Genomic DNA, 21065 nt, shown 5'->3' on the forward strand with positions numbered 1-21065 from the left:
AAGTTAATTTTAACCAATCATTATCGAGGTCTATGAGCATGAACAATCCAGCATGCATCACGTCAAGTCAGATCTGCATGAAGTCGAACACGCCTATTCTGTTGCCAGACACCACAGGACACCCTCAGAAGGCCCATGTCCATTCTTTAAGTCACAACTGTTTCGGAGGCACAAGAGAGACCTACACAATATTAGGAGTGGGCCACAACTCAAATAATTTGGTTGTATCACTGTGGGACTCAGTGAATTCCCTGGTTGTTGTTTATTTATTTATTTTATTGGAATCCAATCAAAATCCAATTTAATAATGGAAGCTAAGAGGGGTTGTGTGTGAGCTAAATTCAACATTACAAATGTGATGAAAAGTGTTTTTCACCACACCATGAAGTAAAAACAAAACAAAACACAATTGCTTCAACTTTCCAAATCCCTACCTATATACCGGTCCCTGAATGCAGCACAAGAGCCGCCCAGCTCAGCCGGATTTCAGCCGGTAGTCATTCGGTGTCTGTCAGTGACAGTCATCCCTCAAAGGCTCAGGACGCCGTCTGTTGTCCACCCGGGTCACAACTGTACATTTTTTATTTTTTTTATTATGTTTTTAACTGCTCGGCGTGATGAAACTGGATCTAGGGGACATTTAGGAGTAGTCTAAATGACTGCCGCGCAACAGGCAACCGGGCTACAAACTCACTGAGCTCTTGAGCGCTTGTTCGGCTTCGGAGGAACTGTTGCACAAAATCCCGCTGCGATGTCCCTGTTGTGCGTCAGAGGTAGGGTCCCCACTCACGGGTTATCCTATTTAAATGGCAATTTATAAACAGAAAAGTGTGACATGGTGTGAAGGTTATGATTAAAAAAAATTGCCAATCAAATTTTGCATCTTAGAAACATGAATGTAAAACTTCAACATTGACATAGGTGCAAAAAAACTCAGTATAATGAAACACTGGTATTGATGTTGTCTTATCTGCTTCATTTAACTTAATAGCTTTTATAGAATAGACCCACAGAAGTGACAAGTTACCATCAACACACCTCTGATTGTGTTACATGGGGTCACGATGGAAACACTGGGTCACCTTCTGAAATAAATGGTCGATCAGAAGTGAAGATGATCATACCAACCACATAATTAGTTTAGATGGTGGACACTGTTTGTACAGTAAAGTGTATTTTCTGTAGTTGCAGGGTGAGACTTGAGCATTTCTCGACATAAATGATTTAAACAAGTATGAGCAAACAAGTCAAACCAGAATTAATGACACGACTGAAGCTGTCAGTGTTCGACGGGTTGAAGCTGTATTCGTAACACAAGCCTTATAATTGACAAACTCATTCAGGCTATACTTCATGGCTTCATCTCTGTGCTGCAATAACAAGTTTTAGTTTATGGGTGACATTTGGTCCTTCGGGGACTTTATATTTACCGGGCAGCAGTGACCCCTGTACTGTAAACTAAAGGCCAACAGGAAGCATTAAAGCTCTGCATATAAAATGTGCAACTCCTTCCTCACTTGCAACCTGACATTTCAGCTTGTGAAATAGGATTACATGTAGGTTTTGCTTGTAAACTGGCATGGTGTCTTTTCTTCATTCGAACATACACCTCGTCTGCCGGTGAACTGCAATGTGCAACGACTTCCACTTCCACTTCCACTTGTCCCCTTTGTAAATATTCTGTAAATTCTGTCATTTTTGTGCTTTAATTTTAGTACTGTACTGTTGTTTTGTTTCTGCTCGTACTATTCATGGTTGAGCTGACCAGTTCTCTCGTCCACAATATTTAATTTCATTTTAACCCTGTGTTAATCCTGCAGGAGATTGTTGTTGTGCTGCACAGGTGTGTAACTGAAAGAAAAAGAAACACGTTGAGGTTGAAACCCTGCAAAAAGTTAATCATCGGTTAAAAATAGGATGCATCCTACACTGCCACCGGTTTATTTCAAATTTTTGCTCCTCTTCAGATTACAAATTGCTCTTCTCTCACAGACACGCTGATTGATTTTTGGACTATCAAGCTATTGTCTGGCTATCGCTAGCTCTCAGCCCCCCTGGCGTATTGTTTCTCACTGATCGTTTCTGACCATTTCTCATCTTTTTTGGGTGCGAGTGCTGCCTGAGGCTGGGCGGGCGCCGCGGCCAAACTCCTCTATTACAGAATGATGAGATGGGGGTGAGGTTAGAGATGGAGGGAGTGAAGCGCAGCTGGGTCACAGTGGGCTCAGACAAGTGGAATTATAAAAAAGATCTTTTTTTTTTGTGGCTTGCAAAGAGACGGGGAGAGAGACTGCGGCTCATGTTCACTTAAAACTAAAGGCTTTACTGAAACAGGTGAACATGAAGACAGAAACACAACTCAGAATTAATAGTAATGCTCCATAACTGTCTGATGTGTTAATAAGAAATATATATATATATGAGTATAAGTTCATTCATTCATTCATTTTCTGTAACCGCTTGAGGTGGGGTACACCCTGGACCTGCCTCCAGTCTATCACAGAGCTAACACAGAGAGACAGACAACATTCACACTCACACCGGTGAACACGCAAACTCCACACAGAAAGGCCCCAACTGGCCTGGATTTAAGTATAAGTTCACAATATGAAAAGGTGATATGTTTCCTCAGGTAATTACAGGTTTAAATATGCAGAATTCAGACATTTTATTCCTTAAACATTTGATAAAAGTGCACATTTCTCGAATGTTGAATCTCAAAGGTTAGCTTAGGAGGAGAGTGTCAAGGAGGAAACACAGGAGCTATAAAAGCTAGTCTGTGTAGCTAGCTACGTAGTTAGCATGTCGATCTTTGTAAGGTAAATGGTAAGCCAGTCAAAATGCACGCACTGTTGTTGTTTTCAAACATTGCTTCTGTCTGTCATCACACCTAAAATGCACCCTTAAGGCTCATTTGTAGAACTGCGGGACATAGACGCCGTAACTGACGCACGTAGCGTAATCGGCGCTGTGTCTTTTTTGGCAGTCGGGTTAATTTTTTGTTTCTACTTCCTGTTTCACTTTCAATGGCGACTGAAAGAAGACGTGTCATAATAATGTTTGAATCTCTGAACCTCCTCGGTCAACCTTTCCTCGATGTGTTCCATCTTTATTGATCCAAAACAATCAATTTGAAAATTACGGAGATGGAGAAGCAGCCGGAAATGTTACAGCAGAAACACGCTGCCACCAAGTGCACCAATCACAGCTCTTGCGGTCTGCGTCGGCACGAGGCATAGTCACATTTCTGTGGAGATACATGTCAGCTGAGGTGTTAGGGTCAGCAAAGGGTCTACAGCATCAAATTAACGCAAGAAGCCTAAACTGCCTATTAGCTGTCAGAAGTTTCCAAGAGGACGCTGAATGGTGAATACACAAACGTACATCTCGAAGCCTGAGTCTCACCTGATCTTATGACGACTGCCTCTCCACATCCGTTCGCTTTCTGAGCAGATTTAAGGACTTATTCTTTAATGATTTGATTTCTCCTCTAAAAGATAGAACTGGGCTTGGACATACAGTCATGGCAACAGCATTAAAAGGGTGAAAACACAATGTGGGATCCAATTTCTGTGGCCGGTCGAGGATCTTGAAGAGAAACAGTCTCTGACTAACATGTGGCAGATGTGTGCTCTTTGCATACCATTTACTTGATTTGAGCAAAACTAAACTATCGTCGTTTTTCTATTTCCTTTTAGATGTGCTCTCCCCGATTAAAACTTTTACTTTTCATCTCATCGAGGAAAACGACAAACCAGCAGAGCAACATTCCTGTTTCTCAATAGCCGTAATACTTTTCAGAGTTTTCCTCATTCCTTTTCGTTTTGTCAAAACCTGCATGGTGGCAGGCGGTCTTCCGCGGAAAGCGAGTGGCTCCAGACTCAAAAGCAGAGGATGGGAGGAAACAGTCTTTGACAGCTCAGTCAGTACCCACACTCGGCTATTTCTGGACGGCAATTAGCCGTAGAATGAATGCATACAGTAATGGCATTGTATCACTTGAGCGTTGAAAGAATAACTGCACGCCGATAGACTGTTGGTTATGTCAGCTTAGCAGCAAGAGACTCTATCTCCTTGCTATTTGTGCAGGTGAGCAAGAAAAGAGGGAGCTTGTGTACTTTTTAAGTTTTCATTTAAGTTGAGAGCCCGGTTTCATAAAGGTAATAACTATACCGTAGGCCGCCAGATGCTACAGGTAAGGACAGTAGGTGAGGACAGGCCAGGTCGGCTAACACACTGCTCTGGAATGACAGCAAGTAAAGCTTCAGCGCTCCGTCCGGGAAGAGGGGGGGTGGGGATAGAGGGGAAATAATCCCCAGGCCATCTGCTGCTTTTGCCGTCCTGTGTGCGTTTATGCTTGTGTGTGTGTGTGTGTGTGTCGGGCTCTGACTCACGTGGGACGGTGGATTTTACTTCCTTCTCCTCATTCCCTCCTCTTTTCGTGATTAACATACTTCCTGGTGTCTACTCACTGCCTTCACAGCTTCTATTTACATTTAATCTTCGCTGGTGGCCACGTCTCAACTTGGAATTTTTCTTCAATAGCGCTCAAGGAAGTACAGTCCTGGTTAACTGATTGAAATAATGGTGTTTACAGAGGACAATATGAATACATGGCTACACTTACTGGATATTTCTTCTGTGTGCCGTAATAAACTGTCACATTTGAGGCTGATATTGATGTCAATATATAGCTGGTAATAATCACTGAAGCCTGGTAACCAATCTGTAAACAGGCATAAAATAATAATAATCCTTATCAATCCACCATGGGGATATTCTTACTCTGCATATGGCCCATTCATCCACACTCTGTGGATGCTGTGGGCTGCCACTTGTGCAGCAGTTTGGGGGTTAGGTGCTCGCTCAAGGCACCTCAGCCATGGACATGGGCCGGAACTTGTGACCCTTTGGTCCCAAGCTGCTTCTCTAACCGCAGCTCAAATACAAACGCCATTTTGTGTATATCTATGATGTTGTGTACTTTTATTAGATAGGGTGGCACAGTGGCGTGGTGGTTAGTACTGATGCCTCACACCACGAAGGTTCCGGGTGTGAATCCATGGGCCGACTGGAGCCTTTCTGTGTGGAGTTTGAATGTTCTCCCTGTGTCTGCGTGGGTTCTCTCCAGGTTCTCCAGCTTCCTCCCACCGTCCAAAGACATGCTCGTTAGGTTCATTGGTGTTTCTAAATTGGCCGTAGGTGTGAGTGTGAATGGTTGTCTGTCTCTCTGTGTTAGCCCTGTGATAGACTGGAGATTGTACCCCACCTTTGGCACAATGACAGCTGGGATAGGCTCCAGCCTCTCCGCGACCCTTCACAGGACAAGCGGTCACAGAAGATGAATGAATGAATGAAAAACCCACAGCATTCAGGGATTACTTTTGGCATTTTTTGCTTAACAAACAAGGTTTTTGCTTCAGTTCTAGTTGTTGTTAACCACAGATCCTAATAGATACCTAAAACATTTCAGCCACATTCACACCTTGACTGAAGGACTGGAGTCTCTGGCCAATACTGTGTAATCAGAGTACCATTCATTGGGGAACATGATAAAAGGATGTGAGTGTCTGGTTGTTATGTAAGCTTTAGGAGAGCAACACTCCGTCCACTAGTGTTTTAAATCAGTAGTAGCTCAGTGGTGCTTAGCGTGTAATCACTGCCTGTCACACCTATGTTTGTGTCGGACAATTTAGTAATTTTGGTTGTCCCAAATGTAATGTATGGATTTATTGTTTCAGAGACTTAAGGAACGGGGACCCCCACGTGTTATTATGTCATTACGTTATCATCTATGAAGACATATTGCTGGACCCCTGAGTAGTAGATCACTCCTGGATTTTTTCATGGCATCTTTCTCTAATTGGCTCATTATCGTGATGAGGCAGGGAGTCAGCGGGGGGTTGAAGTCTCTGTTGATTTGTGATTGTTATGCTGGTTGATGTGAGGTATACATGATATTCGAGGCACTGACACTGAGACGTACTGTGCAACTTAACCTAGATTCTTTAATTCTTGTTGTTCCAGCATGTTACTGTATAACTCCACATCGTTGCTGATAGATCTGTGAGAAGCTAATTTTAGCGATTGAAAGAGGCCATGCTTGATTGTCCTCCACTGATAAGTGTTTTAGTAGTTCAACGCATGTTTTAGCCTCTTTTAGCAAATGGGTTTGTGCTGCAGCATATGTCAGGGTAATGGCATGAAGGTCATAACTGTACACCGATCAGACATAACATTATGACCACCGTCCTGATATGGTGTGGTCTCCCTTGTGCCTCCGAAACAGTTGTGACTCATCAGAGAATTGACATGGGCCTTCTGAGGGTGTCCTGTGGTGTCTGGCAACAGGATGTTGTTAGTGGGGGGGCTTTTGAGGGGAGGGGCCTCTGTGGATCATCCCACAGATACTTGATCAGTTTGGGATCTAGTGAATTTGGAGGCCAGGTCAACACCTTGTGCTGTTTTTCATGTTTTTTGTGTGTGTGTCTGTGTCAGGCTGCATCCTGCTGGGGATGGCTGCTGCTATCAAGGAGTGTCATTGCTATGGAGTGGGGGTGCCTGGTCTGGTCTAGGTGGGTGCTACATGTCTAAGTAACATCCACATGAATGAAGGCCAGGTCCAAAAGTTTCCCAGCAGAACAGGGAATTGTCACAAGATATTCAGCGTTATTCACTTCTCCCGTCAGTGGTTTTAATGTTGTGGCTGATCGTAGCTTGTATCTTATGTTTTTGTGCACTAAATTAAATCGTACTCTTTCCAGATCAGCGGCACAGAGACATGTGTAAAATGTTAAAAACACGCCTGAGTCACAGTAAATTGACCAGCCCCCACACTAGTTGTATTAATTGTGCTGGTCTGCCGGGGCTTTTATTTTGGCGGCCGTGAGAGGGTGTTAATGACATGATGACCGGGTTCCCAACCTGCACACTTTCAAACCCGCATTGAGTTGAAGGGCCGGTGCTAAAAATAGACCCAGTCTGGCCTCTTGTAATGACGCTGCCCTCGTCTACGGCTGTGTGCCTGCTGAGCGTGTCAGGTCTGCCGCTCCTGTTCACATTTTTATTAGGCATTAGTAGTAGAAAAAAAAGAGTGACGCTGTTACTAGCTGTTCATCAATACCGTAAGAAAATACATTTCTTCAGTATAAAAGCAACCCAGGTTGTTTGTACATAGGCTAAAAAACAAGGCCCTGAATTTGAAGCCGGATTCCTAATTTTGTCTGGGCTCTGTGTGTTTTGAGAGTTTGGGCATCTGCAGCCACATAAAGATGCTAAATGTCAACCTGTGCACATTTTAATTGTTAGTTTTTCTTGCAGAGCTTCAGTTAAATAAGTAATGGGGAAAGAGGAAAAAGGAAACATGCCTACCTTTGTCTTGCTCCTTTTTTAAACTTTAACTTGTTTAATTGAGGTTTGATCATTAATCCAGCCCTTTACTGGGGGGTAAAACGTGTTTTAATCATCGAATTGTTAAGACACAGGGAGTGTAAAAGTCGTAGACTCCGTCCCGGGCTCTCGCCGCATGTGGCCTGGTTTCAGCAGAGAAGTAGACTCCCGCTCAACAAAGCGGCTGTGTCGTCCCTCCGCGCGGACACGAGGCTTCAGAGGCTCCAAAATGTCTTTAATTCACCACTGAGAGGTTATTTCCACCCGTGAGCTTCAAAGCTGCACTTTCACATGTCACTTCAAAGAGATCGAGCCAGAGCCACCAGAGCGGCCGGTAAGTGGTCGCAGTCGGAGCTCGAGTCTAACGAAGAGAAGAATGTCGTCGGTGTACGGCGGAAATTACATATAATCATTTCGCCTTTGTAATATTGTCAGATGTCGTCATTTCTTCAAAGTCGGGCTGAAATTACAGTCTGTACTGGTCTAATATGTGTTAGTGTTGAGTTTGGATCGGTCTACAAACGCTTGCATTCATTGTTTGATGCACACTAATTCAGAGATTTTATATTTCTGTGACAGTGAACAAAATATGCTTAAGATTTTATTCTGTTGATATAGAAAATAAAATTTTCCGTTTTACCTGACTTGAGTAAGTGCTTGCTGACTTGCATGTTCTGCACATGCTTTCATATAGGCACAGAAAGGATCACTTCTCAAATGGAAGATGCAATGCACGTATGGCAAGGACCGTATGCAATCTCTTGCGTCTGCATGATGTGTCAGTGTCGCTGCAAAGCTTAATTCAGTTCAATTTTATTTATATAGCGTCAATAACAATGCAAACTGTCTCAAGATGTTTTGCAAAAACCCTGTCTGAAACCCCCAGAGCAAGGACTAAGGCGACAGTTGCAAGGCAAAAAAATACCTTTTAACATGCTATGCAATAGTAGCGCACAAATGCATGAGTAGTAACAGGGATGGAATTAGTACAATAGGTCGTGAAGTGGCAAATATTCCAGAGTTCAGTACCATTTAAGGACTTGATCTGGAAACCTATATAAAAAATAGAACTAAATCAGAGAATGTTATGTCCATACGTGGTGGAAAGTGTTGGAAAAAGGGAACTGGGACAAAGCTTGCTAAGCAGCTTTGTGTATTTTCCACAAAATTAATACATGTAGTGAATAATATGATATCCAATCTGAGTTCTCTTGTGTACCCTCTAATCAAAATCAGAATCAGAATACTTTATTAATCCTTCAAATAGTCAAAGATTCAAATACAAATAGGATAAAAAAACAATATATAAATGTATACACAATTTGCAAAGGTAAAATGGTTAAGAGTGCCTAACACTCTTAACCAAAATTTGATGTCCACAGGCAGGACTGCGGCAATCTGTGGTTTATTTGGGTGAGTCTGTTACTGAAGGTACTCCTCAGACTGGTCAGTGTGTTCTGGAGTGGGTGGGACGAGTTGTCCAGGATGGTCTTCACGTTTGCCAGCATTCTCCTCTCTGAAACTGTGTTCAAAGAGTCCAGCTCAACCCCTACAACATCACCACTGGCTTTGGGGATCAGTTTGTTGAGTCTGTTAGCGTCCGCCACTGTCAGCCCGCTGCCCCAACGTGCAACGGCAGAGGTGTCAAACTCATTTTAGTTCAGGGGTTAGGGTTAGGGCTCATGCCGTGGGCCAAATTAGACCCTCTGATGGGCCGGACCGTATGTTTGACACCCCTGCTCTAGTGGAATCTTCCAGTTACACATGTTCTACATAATCTAGTATGTGAACACTACACCAGCTCGTTTAAGGTACTGTGTGACATAGATGGTGTAACCTACGTACGTAGCCGACGCCGGTGTGATTCATTTATACTTATGCGCCCGTCAGTCTGGTAGTCAGTGCTGTGCCTTTTTTGCCAGTCGGGATAGTTTTTGTTTCCACTTCCTGCTTCACTTTCAATAGTGGCAAGACCATGGGGCTACATGAAGACATGGGACTAAATACAGATCGCAGCCATGAGCCACAACTGAAATGTTGTCAGCCTTTCTACCCTCATGAATCTAATTAAACTTCAGCATCTTCACATTAAAACATCCCACATGAAAGCAGAGTGTACTGTAAATACGAACAAGCTCAATGTCGATGATGATTGTTCATGAACACAGTGGCTCTTTAAAGCATTTGAATCGCTGGGTCATGTGCTGAACACAAAAGCGTCACAGATGTGGGTATGACATAATAACTCATACAGTAGAGCTCCTCAGCAGCAGGTTTAATCCGCTCCATGACTCATCCACCGAACATCAGTGAAACCGTTGTTTTCCCCCTCAATCAGCCGCTGTGGCTTTCCCCAAATATCTTTACTTTATTATCAAAAAAGCATTTTAAATCTTGACAAGATTAAAAGTTAACTGCTCTTAATTCCGTCAAATCAAAAACGAAAAGTGTCCGCTTTCCCTACACGACTCATTCTCTTTGTTATTTATCCACCGTGCAACGCATCAGGGTCTGCTAGATTTCAGCCCCGCTTAAGGCATTAGCTCGGAGGGATTATCCCACCGGCCAAACGCTCGGTTACCAGCGGCACGCATCCTCTCATACGATCATTCCAGCAGACACGTGCCTGATATTTGGCCTCCTTTACTTCCTGCTATCAGGCTCACCATCCCTGTGGCCCAGAGTGACACTGACCCTCGTATCAGCTGGCATAGATTATATTAGCAATACACTCCCCAACAATTTTTTTAGGTCTGACAAGGATAACTCATTTGTGTTTGGCTGTATATTTGCACAGTTGTTAAAACACACAGATTTCAGATTTCAGTATGTACTGGCGACGTACTCAGGGAGAATGCACACAAACTGTAGAACACAAGACGTGACCAGCATGGAAGAACGGGCGATGCTCTTTTTTGCTTTTGGTCTCGATGCACCGCTTTAAAATGTGCGACCAGTATGAACAACTTGAGGCTCAAAATATACTTGTGCAATGCATTCTATCGGAGCGGGGTGTCAGACGCGACAGCTGGCATGTCTGGGCTGTGAAATGACAATCTCATAGATCATCGCACTTTTATAAAAATATAAAAATTGTCCGTTTTGAGGCCAGTTTACAGATTAAACCTTCCTTTTTCGGTACTGGTGATCACGGCGGCTGAGGATTTTATAGAACAGAAGAGAAAACAGCTGCCAATTAATCTTGTAAACATTTGGCAATCTTGTCTGTTTGGGGTTTAGTGCATTCGGTAACAGAGCTGAATGCTCTTTGCTTACGGTTGACGGTTTCGCTTAGATTAAGGCTATATTTGCTGAACTTGTCCTTTGACTGCAAGGTTTGCACCGGCAGGCATTAGAGGTCCTCTTTAATTTTCAATAGATCACATATAAATCATTAAATCTCATGTTAATGCTCTGGGGATAAGCCCTCAAGGAGTGTGTAAAAAAAAAAACAGATCAGTGATGCTGCTCAAAGCTGGACTCCACTCTCTACTTCAAAGGTCAAAGGTCAAAAATACCACTAATTGCCACCCTGGGATCAAACACGCATCAAATAATATCAAATGGAAAGTACTGAACCGCCCATTTTCCTGGAGATGTTAAACTCTCAGTCCCCTCCAATACTGTAGATTGGTGTCCTTACATGGCTGCTCTCTGGGGAACCGTCAGCTGTTAATGGAGCAAGTATCCACTTGGTCTGTACTAAGTGCTCTATGTAGTGTGAGTTCATTTTCAAACTGGCTCTGACACTGATTTTACTGCTAAAACCAAAGCCCGTCTACGGAGCAATTTTCTTTGTTGATAAAAAAGCTCGCAGCTCTTGTGTGTTTCTCGCCTCAGATGTTTCCACGTGAAACAAGCGGACATAAAAATGCCGCTGCTGCCTGGAGGTCGCTAGCTCTTCTTGCTAGGAAAATACTGTCAACGTCAACGCTGCTCCATTTGGGGTCCAACGTGTGTCAGTTTCTGACACATTCAGTTCCTCCCATCTGCCGTCGTCTCAAAGTTGAGATTGCTTGGTGCCTGGACGCTTGACGTTGCCCGAAGTTCTCTTCACCTATCATCGATTTTCATTAACGCCTCATGGTCTGTACCTTTCTGTGCATGCCCCTTCTTGAGAAAGGGATCATGTCCGTTGAGATGCTCATCATCAGGAATTGACGTAGAGGCCAGAGCTGTCCGAAGCACAGCAGATGACAGTTTTGGCCTCTGCAGAAGAGTAATAAGGTATAAAGTCGTAGTATTAATGGTGTAAATCTGTAACCATTTATCCTGCAAGACTGCACCATGATGTTGACTCATTTATTAATTGCAGTCATTAATTACACATTCACTGGAGGCAGTTCAGCTTAATTTTCTCTCTTTTTTGAGACTGGCACCACAAAACCAAAGGACAGTTTAAACTTCACGAATTTCAAATAATTGGTAAAGGTCAGCAGAAGCCTTTGTTTGCAAAAAAAACAAAAAAAACAAAAAAATAATCTGTGTTCAGTGCCATGTGATACCTCATATCTGTGGATTATACAGAATAACTGATGCATTGTTTCGGCAAACAGACGTCACTGTTTCCACAACTAAAGTCCACAACTCCATTGTGTTGTGTTGTTTCTACAGATACCTTAAAACTGTACTTATAAAAACTTGTGTGCTATGTTTAGTTTTTATGAAATGAGAGAACCAAATAGAGGGCAGACGTGAAACCAGAGCATACAGGTTCTAGTTCAAAAGAAAGATGATCTCACACTTGAGTGAAATCCTAAAAACAATCCTAAAAATCCTAAAAAAAAATAAACAGTGTGTTGATTGCATGGCACACTCCACACGTCTTCTCTTCTCTTCTCTTCTCTTCTCTCTGTGTGTAGCATCACTACCATTCATGCAGCTAATGTTCAAGCCTGCCTGGCTCTCCACCAACGAGGCCACCAGGTTTCCTCTGAGCGTGTGCTGAGCTGGCACGAGTGACACACAAAGCAAGCTGTGCTGACAGCCTAAGACAAATTACCTGTTAACGATCTCTCTCACTCTCTCTCTCTCTCTCTCTCTCTCTCTCTCTCTCTCTATCTCTCTCTCTCTCTGCATCTCTTCTTCATGTCATTCTCTCTTATCACATTTCACACTCCTTGCGCTGTGATTGAAGGGACATCTTGACCTCCCTTGGTGAGAATATGTGGTTAAACTTGATTTAAATAACGAAATTGCCTTGAAAAGGCAATAAACCTTTATACCGCTGCATAGTCAAGCGGCTATAACACGTCTCCCGGGAGGCTAATCGCATTGTAGATCAATATGAGGGACTTTCTAGCCTGAGGATTGCACATGTTGGTATTTCAAGGCACCCCTTTCCTTTCAGGACAGTTTGTGCTGCGTTGAGAGATTTAACAACGTATAATATTGCAGATGTTATGGTCCGACAGTTTGTGAGGCCTACTGACTTAAGTGTTGATTTAAAAGCACATTTTGTACAACTTTTTTTTATTATTCACAGCTTAACTGGTATTTTATCAGATTTGGGGCTGAAATGGGTGATTTACCTGTTTATAAGTAGAAAGAAAGGTAGTTAATTGTCCTTGTGGGTGTAAAAACACACTGACAGGAATACATAGGAATTTCGTATTTCCTTGCTCCTGTTGATTCACACAGGGAACATTTTTACCGGATCCATTACCACAGCGCTGGTGTTTTACATATAAATGAATGACGTTTAAGCCGTTGCCAGTCAAGTTCAAAAATCTCCCAGGATTTTGTAGAATACTAGCTTTTTAAATTGTCTTTGGTTGTTTTCTGATGCTGGAGAAAGCCTGGGAGCCTGCCTGACTTCCCCTGCCCACTAAATGATTTGGTGGTGAGAAGTTGGTCTGGAGCCTCTCTGTTGGGAACTGATTATGCTCTGGCAAAGACCTGCCCAGCCAGTCAAATGTTGTGTCTATGGTCTCTAGAGTAAACGCTGTATTGCCTTCTGTCCTGGGACACAAATGTAGTCAGTCAGTCTGTTCTTACTACATTTTATGTCAGTTTAAAGTCTAAAATAATCCTTTCTATCTCAAACTGTCGAAGGTTAAAGTGAAATAAAATAAATTCTAGCATGTTAGAAAGCCATAGCACCCCCAAAAACATAGATAACACAAATGACTCTAAAATCATTGCAACCTTCAACCCTGATAGCATGCTTCCTCTCACACAAGGACTATTTTAGTGTGAGCGGTAACTACCTCTCTGTTACCAGTGCACGCAGTTCAGGAAAACAGAACAGGAACAATACAAGAAAAAATACCACAAAGAGAATTAAATTCAGTGTTAGGTTACGGTAGCTGTGTGTCTTCCTTTGTTTTTACATTGTGACTAATCTCTGTTTTCTCTTTTTTTCTATTTCAGTAAAGAAAGCCAAACTCCACGGGCCTCCAGGTAAGAGCTCCTACATAGTTTGTCTGTTATTTGTTCATGGAGAGCAGACATTATGACATTGGAGAGATTTATAATACTAATTATCCGAGCTTATTGTACATGCGTGCTTATATCTGAAATATCGTGCAAAATAAGAGCGTTTCCCGACAATATTTTGTTAAAGTTAATGCGATTTATGTCTGCAGAGCTTGAATTTCGGACTCAAATTCCATGAAAATCCAATTAGTAGATGTTGAGAAAATGCGCTTAAATCTGTAAATCTTATACGAATCGTGGGACGAGAGGACATGTCACTTGAAGAACGTCACTGTGATTCATCCTCCAGGGACCATGAGTAGATAATTCATAGCAATCCTTTGAATAGTTCTTTAAATAATGTTTTTGAGTGTTGCTCAACCGCTCATTGATGTATCAGCTATTAATATAAACATATTACATACCTGGTGATCCCATAGTAGCTGCAGCCTTCTGCTATGCTGTGTTCCTTCTGTTAGCATTCTGGTGAAATCATTGTAGGGTTAAATAGAGCTAGGAAGTGGAGAACAGCTGTTTTTTTTTAATTTATATATACCACCAAAGGCTCCTAATATTGTGTAGGTCTCCCTTGTGGCTCCAAAATCGTTGTGACTCATCTGAGAATGGACATGGACCTTCTGAGGGTGTCCTGTGGTGTCTGTTGTTAGAGGGGAGGGGGCTCTGTGGATCATTCCACAGATACTTGATCAGTTTGGGATCTAGTGAATTTGGAGGCCAGGTCAACACCTTGTGCTGTTCTTTAAAGTTGTTCCTAAAGCGTTTTGTGTGTGTGTCTGTGACAGGCTGCATCCTGCTGGGGATGGTTGCTGCCATCAAGGTGTGTCATTGCTATGGGGTGGGGGTGCCTGGTCTGGTCTAGGTGGGTGCTACATGTCTAAGTAACATCCACACCAATGAATGCCAGGTCCAAAAGTTTCCCTGCAGAACGTTGAATTGACACACGAAGGTTAAAATGTTATATACTTCTCCTGTCAGTTTAATGTTGTGGCTGATTGGTGTATATAGAGCATGACATTCGTGGGAGGAAGAGGCTAGTGAACGCATATGGCTGGTTTGTGCTTACCTTTGATCTGTTGTGCGTGTGTTTCCCATTGTTCAGAGTGCACCCTCACTCTCCAGATGTGTCTTTATTCATTTTTGAATACGTCCAGCATTCGTCCCTGTACATTGTTTGAATCTCTCCTTGATCATTTACTTGGATAGCCTGAGCAGAAATGTCACCCAGACTGAACAGCCAAACAGCTGAAAAGTGACAAACAGTAAAGATTTCTCAGTGTCTTCATCATCAACCGATCAGCAGCCAGTGGCATCTGGCTGCAGCTGTTCATCCTTCCATCCTCTCTCCGGGCGATGATGAGGGGGAGAACAACGGCAACAAGTAGGAGGATGAGAAATCGAGCCGGAGGAGGAGAGAAGAAATCAATAGATCATCACAGACAAAGGGCCACCTGCGAGCCTAAAATGACTACGTGTCATCCTGGCATAAAGGAGAGGATGGAGACAGATCTCTCAGTGTCTTCGGCAGACGGAGACACACTCTAGATGCAGGAGATGATTTTCTATTGGTTGCCGCCGGCCTCCGATCGCAGAGCAGATTTCAGAGCGGACGGAAGGGACTGTAACAGTGTCCTTTAATTCATTTATTCTGTTGTTCTTCTGAATTATTACTACCAGTGATTCTCCCTTTGAATCTTAAATTAAATCGGGCAGTTGAGTGTAAGAGGAAACTCAAGTGGCTATAGAACTAATCAAAGGCAAAAATTGCAAAGCTCTTTAAAAGAGGCGACATCCTCTTCATGGTTTGTGTGTGTAAACGTTGTAACCTGGTTTCGGGGAAGGGTGGCTGAAGCCTATCAGAAGCAGGTTAGCAGAGTTAAAACTCCCTGAGCTCCATTATCAAACTGAGTAAAAATGTAAAAATGCAAAAACACACGAGAAATAGACTTGAAGTCTCTTTGAGGAAGTTTTCACGGTCTGTTAAAGTTTCACCTGAAACGACACACCTTCTTTTCCTCAAAGCTGCTGCACCCATTCTCATAGAGAGTGTAGCCGTGATGCCATCCTGTTATTTGACATGACTATTAGTCCCAGCTCAGACACGGCCCCATAGTACAGTTTGTCCCACTCTAATGCCCCACTTTGGGAAACATGATCTGATTTATCTTATTAGTAAGGAGCAATAGATTTTTTGCCTGTGGGAGCTGCCGTCCCCTCGGCTCTCCTGAAACCCCACTGGTGGACGACCCCTGGGAGATGCCGTCTGGTATATATGTCACTTTATCAGCTTAGATGATTTAAACCTTGTTTTTAGGCTCTGGAGACGCTAATGTCAGGTGATCTGCTGAGACAAAACTAGGAACCAACCTACAACGTCTGAAAGGGTTGCTCTGATATTTGTGACAGTTCTTGAAGATCTGCTGTCTTCTCATTGGCCTGCAGTACTTAGAGAGCAATGCTAACATTGACCTGACATTAACATGCATCCTGAAAGACCACAAGCCGGCAGCTTTAAAGGGGAACTACTGTTTTTTACAACCTGGACCTTATTTCTGGCATAAAATACGATTGTTTACTCAGTTTTGTGTCATTTGTAATCGTTCGGGAGATATTTAGATCTGCATATATCCATATAGTGGGAGTGACTGGGGCACCGACACGCAGCACTCTAATAAACGCATTATCTGCTGCAAAACTTCACCACCAACTTCACTTTAATTTCACCAATATTTTGTTATCGTGCGCTTGTACACGACGGTCGGCTTGTTAACGTGTAATTTGCTTCTGCTATGGTTCGTCCACAACCTCAGAATCAGAAAAATAAATAAATAAATAAATAAAAAACTAGCAGTATCAAATTACAGGCCGACTGTCGCGGGTGCGATGGGCGCTTGGAGATGACATCGTCCAGGTCGGAAGACATCATCCGGGGTCTGTAGGTCAATCTACAGTGTATAGTGTATCATAACAAAATATTGGTGAAATGAAGGAGTTTCGCGGCAGATAATGCGTTATTTAGAGGCTGCGTTTCGGTGCCCCATTCACTCCCACTATATGGATATACTCAGATCTAAATATCTCCCGAACGACTACAAATGACACAAAAGTTATATGGGTGAGTAAACGTTCATATTTTTTGCCAGAAATAAGGTCCAGGTTATAAAAAAACATTAGTTCCCCTTTAAGTCAAAGTGTCAACACATCCAAGACATATTGAGGAAACATTTTGCATGCAGAACAGATCACAAATGGTCACTTAAGATGCATGTGCAGGTATATTGTAATGCTAGATATGAGCACGCACTGCCCACTCGCGACTGGATCCCCCATGTGTGCCTGAGGCTGTAGAAATGCAAGCCAAGTCTGAAAATGTAGAGTAGACTCACTTAAACCCCGCTGGTCAAGGTAAAAACAAAGACTGTCCTCTGTCAGTCCACTGTAGTTTAAAAGGGAAGTGATCTGTGTCAGCTGTAGAACCTTTAGCCTCAGAGTCAGAGGCTATGATGGATGTCGGCTTATTTATTTGAGTACGTCCTGTACTTCCTGTGTAATGGAATCAAATATCAGCTGAAATAAATAAAAAAAACAACAAAAAAAACACACATTCGTTTGTGCTTTTGGGTCGTGACACCACTCAACTGTACTTGCAAATCTTTGGATTATAGACTTTGGAGAAGTGGGGTTTTAATCAGAGAGAAAAGTAGTTTGAATCTCAAACTGCTTTGAGGAAAAACACAATCCTGGCAGGAAATGTGACTTGGAAACACAACAGGGTCTTGTACACGAATTGCTTTAGTGGATTTACTGAGTTTTTAATAATAGAAGGGGTCATTTCTTTGTATTTCATCTTCTCATCATACCTGTTTGCAGCTCAAGTGCAGACCGTAACAGAATTTAGGTTTGTACTTGTTGAAGTTTCTGCTTGAAACGTCCTTGTTTTTCATACCTGACACACTGCTCATTGGTAGTAGTAGCTAACTTGCAGTGATGGCCCACTGCAGCATAATGAATGTCTAATGAATGCAGAGGTAGCCTGACCATAATGAGGCTACCTTTCTCTGCACAGCCTGACCAGTTGAGCCGTCTGACTTATTGCTGCCCCTCCTAAGACAGGTTGTAAGCTACATATCCACTGCGGAAGACGTTTTTGCAGTTTTATTTCCATTTAGGAAAACTTTCAAAGACAGGAGACCTCCGAAACAATCTGTAAGACACACAACATCCCTGCTTAAGACATAGAAACATGCAGAAAACATTTGGCGTTTCTACTTTTTACCTTTTACTTCTGTTTTGGTCTCCACCAACTCTGGAGAACTGCTCTTCGACAGCTGAATTCTTCCGACTTGAAGCTCAGTGTCACCATCTTGTCTGTGTCTCCTTTTAACAAGCAGCTAATTCAAAAATGTATTTAAAAAGGTGATATATATAATAATGTCTTTATTAAAGGATAAAATTAGCTACAGAGACCAAAAACATTTTTGCACCAAGCTCTAAACGTATTAATTTCTGCTGTAATGTTGGAGGTCTATGTGGATTGACTCTCTTTTGGAGCCTCAAGTGGTCATTTAGGGAACTGCAGTTATTGGCAGTTCATCAACCAGACACTTATTGATTTGTATACTGGGCTGAAAACAAACGTAACCACATATAAGGTAAATAACGAGCTAAATCTATATGTGGTGACGCAGAGGATGGACGTATATTCACTCGGTTCATGTGGGACACGCACGAACAACCCCTTTCACATTACACGTATCCATTTGTTCTGATGTTACGGTGAAAATGAATGGACGCTGGGAGAAAATTGCAGCTGAATCAAAATGCTGCTGAAATAAAAAAAGAGAGAGAGAACATCTTACCCATTTGCACTCGTGAGATTACAAAAGAATACTCTCAGTTTTATATCTACTTCGGCTCTCCTCCTCTTTCGACCTCCCCTCTTCTCTGTAGCCTCCGCCGCCCCCCCTCCCTCCTCCCTCGACACCCATAATAGAGTATTCATTACTGTAGACAGCCTTGTAAATGTCATCCCGCCTGGCCGCGCTGCAAACGTCCGCGTGTAACTGAATATAACTTATTTATTTTCATAAGTCATCGCCACTTAATTATAAATGACGCCGGCTTGCTCCCCAAGAGGGTCCTGCTGCATGCTGGGAAATGTCCTCCCCACCACAGTTGGTGTAGTTGCTGCTGGAGGAAGGCGTGTTTGTGTATGTTCTGCATGCAGCAAAGCTTTTAATGGAGGTGTGCTGAGCATCGTTCATGACAACCCTGGTGGCATCGAATGAGCCAAATGAATCAGATTTTCATATTCCTCCTTTCCCTTCCTTTCGCCTTTATTTTTGTGCTGTTTGTGTGTTTTTGGTTTCATTCACAATCCCACCAGTTGTGTTTCTTCCCTGTTACCGCTGGTAGCTCTCAGCAAAATGGGGCTGTCTGCAGCCTGCCAGTCCTCTTGTCTCTTAATTACAGACCTGGCAGCCACCTTAAGTGAATGATGGATTATTCCAGATTAACCCTTTCACCCGCCTGCCTCTTGTCTTCGTCATTGCTGCTCAGCCGTGCTTGGGAGAGAAAAATAGGCTGCATGTACACTGACATTTCATCTGCCTCATAACTAGAACAGATGTAAGTACAGTTCATGTATAAAAAGACAGAGACTTACAGTTCATACAGTTCATACAGTTCACACTTAGATGCTTCTGTATTAGAAAGTTTAAATAGTCTTGAGGTGATTATTTATTGCTGCATTCAATGAAAGAAAATCTTTGTTGACTGAAATTGCCCCAACTCTTTAACCAATGGTTGGTTGCAGGAGGTAAAGCAACCGCTAGTGTCATTAGCCTAAATTAATTGTAAATAAACATACAATATTGGTATTAGAAGTAAGGTTTTTTCTACCTGCACATACACCAATCAGACATAACATTATGACCACCATCCTAATATTGTGTAGGTGTCCCTTGTGCCTCCAGAACAGTTGTGACCCATTAGAGAATGGACATGAGGTCCAACCTTTGGGTCCTATCGGCTGAGGAGAGGGGCCTCTGTGAGCCAAAGACAAATTTCCACCTCGGTGGACAATAAAGTTGTCTGTAGCGTTCTGTAACTCCACAGCTAATACGCTAGTCCTTGTGATGTCAGTGTTATTTCTGGAGCTGAACTAAAGCTAATAAATGCAAAACACAGCCCGGCGATAGACTGGAGACCTGTCCAGGATGTACCCCGCCTCTCGCACGATGACAGATGGGATAGGCTCCAGCCCCCCCCCCCCCCGCGACCCTTCACAGGACAGGCGGTTACAGAAGATGAATGATTGAATGAAATGCAAAGCAGAAAAGAGAAAGGCCGTATGAGCAGACGGTGTGTAGGAGACAGAGGGAGGGTGACTTTTCTCTTCCTGTCCGGCCGCTGAAAGATGTGAACAAGGAAGCGTATTTTGGATTAATCACAGCTGTTGCTGTCTGCGTCTGTTTAATGTGATGCACATCTACAGCGTGGAGTGTGAACGTAACAGATGCACGGTCAATTTAGTTGTATGCTGACATGCAATGATATTTAAAGGCGTTCATTCAGAAGTTGAACGATGGGATCTGTAGCACCTGGTTAGAGCGAGAGTCCGTCCTGCTTTTATCACCCTTTACCTCTTTCTCATCTTTTTATACGAAGGTTATTTTAGGAGAAAATTTCTGAGATTGGCCCTCTTGTGTGATAGGTTTTGGAAAATGTAATTTGAAATTTAAATACGTTCATCTTTTGACCAACATTAACATTTAAAGCCTTAATATGATTCATTTGGTTTAAAGCTGTTTTTGATTATCTTAATGTGGCGTTCTTAGATCTTGCATTTTGCAGAAGAGAAAGTACAATTATTAAGAGATTCATTAAGAGTCCATTAGGCCTCAGTGCTTAAGGAATTCAGGTATTTCACCAACTAGAGACCACATTCAAATTAGAAAGTGTTTTTTTCCTAACAGTGGCTATAATGTATGGATTTATGCAGCTGAATGATCATGTCCCTAACCTCATTTCACCCTGGATCCTCTGATGCTGCCCTCAGCTCCACTGGCCCTTATCAAAGAAAGTGGATGTAATACTGCGAACTCCCAGAGATGTACAAGAACACACAAATACACACATACACACCTGCACAGCGTACGCTCTTTCAGCCTGGTTGTGCTCCCCGTCCATGCGAAAAGGGGGCTACTTGAGGCAGGTAATCAAGAAGGGATTAAGAGGCT

At 42.7% G+C, this 21065-nt stretch overlaps 1 protein-coding gene across 1 annotated transcript in view; it reads left to right on the forward strand.

The window, feature by feature from the left end:
* Window positions 1–751: 751 nt before the first annotated feature.
* Window positions 752–21065, forward strand: part of LOC311493241 (protein unc-13 homolog B-like) — a gene marked incomplete at its 5' end in the record, with an annotated part of 38703 nt that continues 18389 nt past the window's right edge. Inside the window, 2 exons of the mRNA XM_084551801.1 lie at window positions 752–773; window positions 13762–13791. Of these exons, the coding sequence (XP_084407927.1) occupies window positions 752–773; window positions 13762–13791 (52 nt within the window). The remainder of the gene's footprint in view (window positions 774–13761; window positions 13792–21065) is intronic.

The sequence above is a fragment of the Chelon labrosus genome (assembly GCF_963514085.1).
Source record: "Chelon labrosus genome assembly, chromosome: 9".
Taxonomy (NCBI): domain Eukaryota; kingdom Metazoa; phylum Chordata; class Actinopteri; order Mugiliformes; family Mugilidae; genus Chelon; species Chelon labrosus.